The 9895-nt window shown below is 39.4% G+C and overlaps 1 protein-coding gene across 1 annotated transcript; it reads right to left on the bottom strand.

The window, feature by feature from the left end:
* Nucleotides 1–414: 414 nt before the first annotated feature.
* Trappc2 (trafficking protein particle complex subunit 2) lies at nucleotides 415–8826 on the bottom strand. Its single transcript, XM_051141544.1, has 5 exons — nucleotides 8717–8826; nucleotides 7041–7152; nucleotides 4115–4263; nucleotides 3262–3343; nucleotides 415–1403 (listed from the first exon to the last, which is right to left on the bottom strand). The coding sequence occupies exons 2-5, from the start codon at nucleotides 7131–7133 to the stop codon at nucleotides 1305–1307; spliced, it is 423 nt and encodes a 140-aa protein (XP_050997501.1). The 5' UTR covers nucleotides 7134–7152; nucleotides 8717–8826; the 3' UTR covers nucleotides 415–1304.
* Between the last annotated feature and the right edge of the window lie 1069 nt (nucleotides 8827–9895).

Here is a 9895-nt window from a genome sequence, read left to right on the forward strand (position 1 = left end):
CTTAACTGCTGAGTAACATCTCTCCAGCCTCAAGTCCTAGATTTTTACCTGAGTGCCTTTGTCAGCTAATAAGAGGTGATCTGTGATCTGAGCTATTAAGTGGGTAGAGATGTACCATATTAGTTTTCAGATTTCAGTGGGGAAATGGGATTCAAAAAGTATTGGTGTTGGTCTGCAATTTAAGAGTAGGCATCAGGAGCTGGGCATGGTGGCACATGCCTTTAATTCCAGCACTCGGAAGGCAGAGGCAGGTGGATCACTGTGAGTTCAAGGCCAGCCTAGTCTACAAAGCAAGTCCATGATAGGCAGGGCTACACAGAGAAACCCTGTCTCGAAAACCAAAACAAAAAATAAAAGTAGGCATCCAACTACCACATTCTTGGATATAAATCTTTATTTAAGGGGGGGAAAAAAAAGAGTGTGATGTTAACAACTTCACCAGACAGTAAGCTTAGAACTGCTTATTCAAAACTTAGAATGGAAAAAAAATTCCAGTATGTACATGAAAATCTGGTTTACTTGCTTTTCCATGGATATTGTAAAATCAAACCAACATTTCTTATAGGAGAGGCCATTTCTGCCACTTCTCACCCCGTATACAGCCTAAAAGGCTAAGTGCAAATGTCAGTATAGCCCAGGCTTTTATTAGTAATACCAAATCTATATTATAACATTTTCAAGTACAGATATTAACAAGTTCATTAACCCTTTAGTTTATTAAAGAAAGGAAACCTAAGACTATAAGGTGACAGGGGCAACACATTTTGCCATGGCCTGAAACTGATCCAGTGTACACAGGTCTAAGGGTTTCGAGTTCCAGCAGGATCATTATTCTTAGCCTCTGACAGAGGCAGGAAAGCATGTAACATTTGGCGTGGCAGATGCTTTCTGCTTCAGCTTCTTGGTACTGCAGTATATTATGCATTTTAAAAGAACGTCTCTAAATGTTAAATAACTCAGTTTCATTCATGTCTATAGAACATTTTAGCTTTATATACATCTAACACATATTAACTATGACATTTGCTTTTGAATTAATAAATTAAGATCAAATTACCTCAATTAGGAAAAAACAAAAGTTCATTTTCAAGCTTTTAAATAAAAACATTTAAAATTACTGGTAAAGAGCTCTTAGTAAATAAATAACACTGTTCATAAGCAAATATTAATGCTGATAATCAACATGAAAATAATGTACAGTTTTAAGTGAAAGTTTACCAGGCTATTCCAAATTACTCACAGCACACACATTCCTGAGTATATCTCATAATGGTGATACTGTTTATTTTAGGGTTTTCCCCAATTTAGCTTAAAAGGTGCTTCTTCCCAAGAAATTGAACTTTTCTTTCAAATGCACTTGATCGAATAGGCGAATTGGGTTCATAAAATGGATTCATTGCAAACTAGGAAAGAAAAAGGTATTAGTGAACCTGTTAAAGAAAACAGGCTGATAAATCACAGGTTACTAAAGGGAATTTATATTTTTAGCTTAAAATTTAATAAAGACAAAAGCCTGAGTCCCATTTTTCTTCCCCGATACAGGGTCTCTCTGTTCACTTGCCTCTGCCTCCCAAGTGCTGGGATTACAGGCATGTGCCACCACTGCTTGACCATTGTTAATTTTTAAAAATGAAGCAGAACTGGAATTTTAAAAAGGTATTTAAATATAGTCTGTGACCATGAGGGTTAAAGAGAAAGAGGCATGCAGGAAGTAAGGCATACCCCAGGGCATTTGTGTGGGCTTCTCAAAGAAGGATGCCCATTGCTAAACTGTAACATCTTAGCCAGGTGTGGTTGCATACCCTTGCAATTTCTGCACTTGGGAGGTGCAAGAAGATCAGGAATTCAAGACCAGATTGGGCTACATGAGACTTTCTCAAAAAACAAACAAACAAACAAACAAACAAACAACCAACCCAAATCAGGCCCAATGCTTAAAGCCAAGTTTGACAAGCAGACTTCCACGTCCAGGACCCACATGGCAGAAGGAGAACTGCTTGCTGCAAGCTGTCCTAACCTCTGTCCATTATGTATGATATGGCATTGGTCATATCTTGCCAGGCCCCAACCCCCACAAATAGACAAATTAAAAATGCAACAATAATTTTTAAAAAATAAAACAGCTGGGCCAGGCATGGCACGCATTAATCCCAACATTCAGGGATGCAGAGGCAGTTATGGATCGCTGAGTGTTCAAGGCCAGCCTGTCTACAAAGTGAGTCCAGGTCAGCCAAAACTACATAGGGAAACCCTGTCTCAGGAGAAAAAACCAAAACAAAACAGCCAGGCATGGCAGTGCATGCCTTTAACCCCAGCACTTGGGAGGTGGAGGCAGAGGATCTCTGTGAGTTCTTAGTCAGCCTGGTCTACATAGCAAATTCCAAGACAGCCAAGGATAAATAGTGAGACCCTGTCTCGAAAAACCAAAAACAACAAAAACATCTTAAAAATTATCTGGGAGACAGGTTCTCATTCTGTCACCCAGCCTAGCCTTAAACTCACTGTCATCCTTCCAGTCTCCCAAGCCTTGGAATTCAGGTGTAAGTGATAACCTGCTTGTCTGAGATAGGGTCTTGTGCAGTTCAAAGCAGCCTCAAACTCACCATATATCTGAGACTGGCTTTGAACTGCTGATTTTCCTATTCTACCTCCCAAGTGCTAAGATCACAGGTAGGCATCCCTTTTCCTGGCTCCTCTTCAGGAATTCTGTGTCCCAATATTTTCATTTTGAGAAGTACCTGTAGCTAACCTAATGGTAGTATGACTGATATGGCCTATATACATTAACATGGATCTTGAATCTACCTTGTATTCATTGTAAATGTGGATTGATTTACATGGCCCTTTAGATTATATAAACAAATGGTAAGTGTTTCATAGGTTTAGAGTTTAAAAAAAGTTACACACACAAAAAAAAGTTATACCATATTGCTGCTAAGTGTAGTCATTTTTAACCTCTCTCCCAAATTCTTGTGTCATTCAGCTGGCTTCAAACTCATGACCCTCCCAAGTGCTGGGATTAAAGACATCTGCAAATGTGCCTTGTAATTCTTTCAACTTAGGGTTTTAAAACTTTGCTTTGATATAAAGCTAAAACTCATCAGTTCCTTAGCTAATATAAGTGCTTCATAAGACATGTGAGAAAACACTAAAATGGAATTACTAATGATAAGAGAAAATGATTTTTACATCTTATTCTGAGCTGTCTTCAGTCCTATCATTTAAAAAAAAATCAGATATCTTAAATTATTGAGTACATACCTTTATATACAAATCATAGACATCAGTAAAGAAGTTCTTTATTCCATCTTCTTGCCTTACATCATGAAGCATAATAAATCGCATATGTGAAAAAATTAAGGTATAAACTTTCCTAGAAATGAAACATTTAAAGCAATCATCTGGTACAATATTCTACAAATTAATCACATAAACTGCATTTTGTGATGGCAAAGCTGAATATATAAACTGGCTTAAAGTCAACCTAGCTTTATGTTAAGGAGAATATAATATTCTTTTTTTAAAAAAAAGATTTATTTATTTACTATGTATATAGTGTTCGTCTGTATGTAAAGACTGCATGCCAGAAGAGGGCACCAGATCTCATTCCAGATGGCTGTGAGGCATCATGTGGTTGCTGGGAATTGAACTCAGGACCTTTGGAAGAGCAGCCAGTGCTCTTAACCTCTGAGCCATCTCTCCAGCCCAAGAATGTAATCTTTTAAAGTTAGTAAACAGACATAAAGTAAGATAGCCTTTGGTATGGTTCAGATAAACCTGAGTTTTTATATGTGAAACACTCTAAAACTATGTTTTTAAAAACCCTGTGTTTTTAGAAAGTTATAAATGGAAAATTTTCATGTTAGCTTGACTCTTTGAAGTTGTAGGAAGGCCAAGTCCATCCTGGGCAGTACCATCCATAGGCAGGTGGGCCCCGCATACAGTATTCTTCTATGGTCTCGGCTTCAGTTTTTGCTTGAGTTCCTGCCCAGAGTTCCCTCAGGAATGGACTGCAACTTGGGAAGTGAAAGCTAAGCAAACCCTTTCCTTCCTGAAGCTGGTTTCGGTCATGGTGTTTATATATAACAGCAACGGAAACTGCCATAAGGTAAGGATATGCCCTGCAGTGACAAATGCCGATACAAACCACTCATTGAATTTGTCCACAGTTTTTAAGTACATGTTGTTAGAAAGCCACATGTTTTCATCCACAAGGTCGAGAGCAGCATGAGCAATAAACTGGTTCAGATGACGGTGATCATCCTAAAGATAGAGAATGGAGAGAGATGAACATTTCCATATGGCACTGGGACCACTGACAAGTCATTCTGACATCCTGTCAAACTGTAGGTATCATGTGTGTTTTCTCTTATTGTCGATATGGCCTTACTATGTAGCCTACGATGGTCTTGAGCTCTTGACCCTGCCTCAGCCTCCCAGATGCTAGGATTACAGGTGTGCACCAGCAGGCCTGGTTTTCATTCTGTAAATTCCATACATGTTTTTGTTAGGGGAAGACTCTTTGCATTTACTTCATGTATTATCATTATGATACATAAAAGATTGTTTTTATAGTCTTGATATATATCACTCATAAACAACCAGAACATCAATTAATAAATGTCTTCAAGAAACTATTAAACAACATATTTTAATGCTGGTGTAAGGCGATTGCCAACTTTTACGACTTTTGAATCATGAGGAGAGGCTACTACTTTTCCTACTTTCCAGAAGCCTGTATCTTATTAGAAAAGAAACAGTAAAAGCGTGTGTAAGCAGATATGGATCAAAGAGAGCACTTTCCCTAGGCAGAGAGCAAAGTGGAAATAAAGGACAGATGCAAAGGGATGCCATACACATGGGGCCTCAAGGGCTGGAGGCAACAGGGAGAGCCAGGCTTTCTGAGCAGAAGCAGCGGAGACAGTTTAGGTGGCATTTCTAAACACCTAAGATATCCCTCTTGCAGAACACAGCTTATATAGCTTTGGGGTCTGGGATGGGGAGGGAAGGAATCATCAGCCTCAGCTGTGAGTTGTCATCTGTCAACAGCAGAAACAATCCTGTCAGAACCAGGAGTGTCCTCTTCATGGGCAAAATGGCCTAACTGGAAAGATGGCAGGAATGACTCACTATAATGTAGAGAGGAAATTCACAACCTGGATCAAGTCTTACTCCTGTGGAATTCTCTTCCACAATGTGTTTTTCAAAAACAACCTGCTATGGAATAGAGACTCTATATGGCATATAGCAGTGGTTATCAAACTGTGGGTAGCAACCCCATTGGGGTTGAATGACCCTTTCACCAGGGTCACCTAAGACCATCTGCGTATCAGATAATGACATTATAATTCATGACAGGAGGAAAATTACAGTTATGAACTAGTAACAAAATAACTTAATGGCTGATGGTCATTATAACATGAAGAACTGTATTAAGGGGTCACAGCACTAGGAAGGTTGAGAACCACTGGTGTACAGAGTCCTTCTCAAAAGTCTGAGTCCTAGTTAGTCAAGATGAGGCCATTCTGGAGGAGAGTGGGCCTCCAATCCAGTGTACTTGCTGTCCTTAGAAAAAGGTTTGCTGTCTGTGGTGGCTCATCCCTGTAATCCCAGCACTAAGGGGGTTGAGGACAGAGAATTATTCATGAATTGGAGGCTATCCTGGGCCACCTAGTGAATTCCAGGCCAGTCAGGAATACAGAGTGAAACTTTGCCACATCCTCTCCCACAAAAAATAAAAGTAAAAATAAATGGGAGACTTGGCCACATGTACACAAGGAGAATGCTACCAGGAGACTGGCACTAAGCTGCCACAAGCCAAAGGAACTACCTTCCATAGGAGTGAGGTCTTGCCAAGGCCTCAATTCTAGACATTTGCCTCTAAAACTGCTACAACACATTTCTATTCTAAGGCACTCAGGATTCCATACTGTGCTTTGACAGCTATAAGAAACTAGTATAACCTTCTTACTGAGGAGGTTGCTCCCAGGATAAGGTTGGTGGAAGGTCACCAGTTGCCCAGGGACTCTTGCCAGCTAAAGTATGTTTATATCCCTAATGCTGCCATGCTAAAGAAACCTGAATCCTTGAAGTTTCTCTCTAAGGATATATGTTGTGTCCATTTCTTGGCAATGTTTTCCATGCCTGTACATTGATGATCACTCTTGAGGGACTGACTGGGCACACACCATGGAAATGCTTTAAGAAGGTGTCAAGTTAGAAAATGTTTTCATGTGCTGCTACCCACTAGGTCTTTGGAGTGCACAGAAACTGGATGTAAGTGGCAACTCCCATAGAGCATCTATTGCTGTTGTTACCTCAAAACAAGCTTCAGTGCTCTCCTAAAATGAAGCTTGGAAATAACATAAGACCAATAAATGGCAAAGTAGCATAAACACATTTCTCTGGTATTTTGGTGGCACAATATGAATAATTAAAAAGTATCTTGTACTTTCGGTTGTACATTACAATTAATTTTAAAGTATCAACTCCCTGACTGTTTACTGTGAATGATGGGCACTATGTTCTTAAATTGAGTTTGTTCCTCTGGAACCACTCTGATAACAAGAAAGCATCACTTCTACTGTTGCTTTTAGAATTTCTGGATGCATCCTGGGTCAGTAGGATGGGGACACCATAAACAGTGCTGCAAAAGCCATTGAAATGAAGTGCTATAGTCCAATAACAGCAGGATGATATGAGAATAAGGTTCTTTTAAATCCTCAGGTGTAAACTGACCTATGTCTATTCTAGTGAAAAATGTGATTTATTGAAACAGAATGGACTACTGTGGCATTTTGAGACAACAAAAGTTGTTCCAGGCTCATGGCATTTCCATATTCTTAAAAAGCATTCCATAGTAGGTTGACATTCCTTCCCTAACTATTTTCTGTCAGTCTATGGGACTCCAAAGCCTTAAATTGTTGCTGTATCTCAGTTGTTTCATCTATCCAGAGCTATTTCAGTACTAAAACACTATTATGCCATACCATTACAAACAGCCTCAAAAATTCTTATTAAATTTAAGGTTGCATACGTACTTTGGATTCTGTTTTCCCAGGTGGCAAAAATTCCATTTCAAAAACTGGATTATCATGGTGGCCAACAATTACAAAGTAGAAGCTTCCAGACATTGTCTTCAGTATAGAGCTCCTAATCAAAGTAAGTGAAAAATAACACACACCTTTAGTCCTCAATACTGAGACCCAAATTGATTAACATGAAGTATAGAATTCTAGATTTCTTACTGAAATTTGGCAACATAGTCTACTTTCTGGTATACTATCATAGGCATACAACTTTTGGACTCTATACATTAAATGCTCTTTAGAACCCAATGTATTGTATCTTCGGAAGGAAACTGGAAAACCTGGAGTATATCATAAAGACAGTATTCTCATGATTGAAAACATTGAGACATTCAGCTCAAGGGTCCCCATATCTGATAGAGTATGTGGGGTTTAAGCTAGATAGACTACACTGTTCACATTAATCCTGGAAAGACTAATAGAGCTTGCTGTTTAGCTTAGTACAATAAAAAGTAGAAAAAGCAGAGGAAATAATCAGATTGCCTTGAAAATGTTCAGGAGGTACCCTTCAAAGGAAGCTAAAAGCCAGCTATAACAGAATTGTTCTTGTTTTGTTTTGTTTTTCGAGACAGAGTTTCTCTGTATAGCCTTGGTCTCCTGGACTTGCTTTCATAGACCAGGCCGGCCTCAAAATCAGAGATCTGTCTGTCTCTGCCTCCCTGAACACTGGGATTAAAGGTATACACTGCCATACCTGGCTCCACAGACCATTTTTATATAAAAGAGATGATTTAACATTTATCCACAGATTATACAGTGTATTTGTCTATCAGAAGGATGTATGCTACAAATTTAAGTTTCTGAAAATACAAGGGCCTATGATATGTGTCTTCATACACTAATTTATTAAGGAACTGTTTGCCAGGCTTGACCCGCCTTTAATCCCAGTACCTGGTAGGCAGAGACAGGTGGATCTCTGTGACTTCCAGGCCAGCCTGGTCTACAGAGTGAGTTCAAGGGAAGCCAGAGCTACATAATGGACTCTGGCTTAAAACAAAAACAAAAAACAAACAAAAATAAACTAAGAGAAATTAGGGTAAGGTGGCCAGAAATCAAGTATTCCATGGTTTTACATTAAAAAATAAAATTACACTTATTTTTTATGTATGTGTGTCTACCCACACCATGGCATGCATATGGGAGTCAGTTATCTCTTTCCCCCACATGAGTCCCAGGGATCAAATTCAAGCTGTCAGGCTTGATGGCAAGTACTTTGACTGCATCGGCCCTATTCCATGGGTTTCAACAAAAATGACCAGAAAGCTGGGTTGGCAGATGGGTAGATTTTAGTATGCTTGTACAAAGTCTTTGGATTTAGACAAAGCCATGTTCTAACTTGGACCATAGCACCAGCTTAATCTCCCTGTCTGTTTCCTCATCTATATAATAGTGGAGCTACTTTACTGCTATGTGTAGGCAGCTTACTACATAACCCAACGTATGTAAAGTACGTAAATCTAATGAAGGATGTCTGGCTAACAATGAAAGCTTGGTCTGTGTTATCTATAATAACATGGAAAAATATATGACATTGGGATTTGGCAACTAGTAACTCTTCAACATGGGGTGGAAATCTTGTCAGCTTGGAGTGTCCTGGACATCTAAGGCTGTGAGTGCCCACAACTCACCAAGCCTCTCTGGGTCTTCTGCTGATTCACACAGAAAAATCAATGAAATCCAAAGAAATCTGGAGTGCGTTCTTTCTGTAATGAAGAAGAGCAAGGCAAAGTTAGCACTTTTCATTCAAAATGGAAGGCTAGAATTTGGAAGACAATCCTGAGACTCTTTTGGCACCATGAAATATTTAGAACATTATCTGGGACAGGGGCCACACCTGCAGATTGAAGGACAACATTTAGCCTCATGCATTTGCTCTGCTTTTGTCCTTCAGTGGAAGAGCTGAGCATCAGCAACAGAGACCACCTAGTACACAGAGCCAAAGTCCTTTCCAGAGATAGCTCCTTATTTTACGAGAAAGATAAGAAAAGGGTCCAATATTAAAAGTGGATAACAAAGATAACCAGGAATGATGGAAAAACTATACAAGGCCAGGGAGAGTTGGCAGTAGTCACAAAGAAGGGAAAGAAACTTGAAGCAAGTAAACAATGATATGAATTCTTGCTAGAACAGGGTGCAGGGCTGCAGTATGTCAAGGGAAAGATTTACTTTGTTCAGCACAAATAGTTTTAAGGAACAGTGGCATAAGAGAGGGCCCTCAGGCAGCAGAAGGAAATGAACATACAAGAAAGAGCCCACATCATACGTCACACTTGCTCCTCTATGGGATGTGTGAATGGCAAAGAAGCATAGTGTCTAAGGATGGCATGAAATAGAATAGGAACTGAAAAAGACACGAGAGTCCTCCTACAACCTATCCAGCTGGGCAGCAAGACACAGCTTCTTTCCCATAGCACTTATTAAGTGCACAAACTAGCTTTCCCAGGACATTTTCATCCACTCAAAATCCACTTCAATCACTTCCACTTCCTTACTGCCATCTCTTGTTGATTCCTCCTTATAGATTCTCTCACAAAAGGTCTCCACTTCTACTTTTATGTGCAAATGGTTCAACCTAAATCTCATATGTAAGAGAAAGTATGCAGCATTTAGACTCAGGACAAGGAAACACCTACAACCTTTTAGCTACTATTCTAAGGCTTACCTCATGGTGAGTACTAGGCCAATGTGACATACACATTTGTTGTCCATTAATGAACTTCCTTCAAAGATGGAAATGTTGTACAACCATACTGTCTAATATAGACGCCACTACAGCATTTGAAATGTGGCTGGTATAATTGCAGAAT

The sequence above is a fragment of the Acomys russatus genome, chromosome X, assembly GCF_903995435.1.
Source record: "Acomys russatus chromosome X, mAcoRus1.1, whole genome shotgun sequence".
In the NCBI taxonomy this organism is placed as follows: domain Eukaryota; kingdom Metazoa; phylum Chordata; class Mammalia; order Rodentia; family Muridae; genus Acomys; species Acomys russatus.

Bases quoted from the DNA above. Each gene is read 5' to 3' on its own strand.
- Trappc2 (XM_051141544.1), bottom strand. From the start codon at position 7,133: ATGTCTGGAAGCTTCTACTTTGTAATTGTTGGCCACCATGATAATCCA. The intron at 3,344-4,114 runs CCTTACCTTATG...TTTTTCACATAT, and splicing joins TTTGTCACTGCAGGGCATAT to GCGATTTATTATGCTTCATG. The intron at 1,404-3,261 runs GTATGTACTCAA...TTTCTTTCCTAG, and splicing joins TCTATGATTTGTATATAAAG to TTTGCAATGAATCCATTTTA.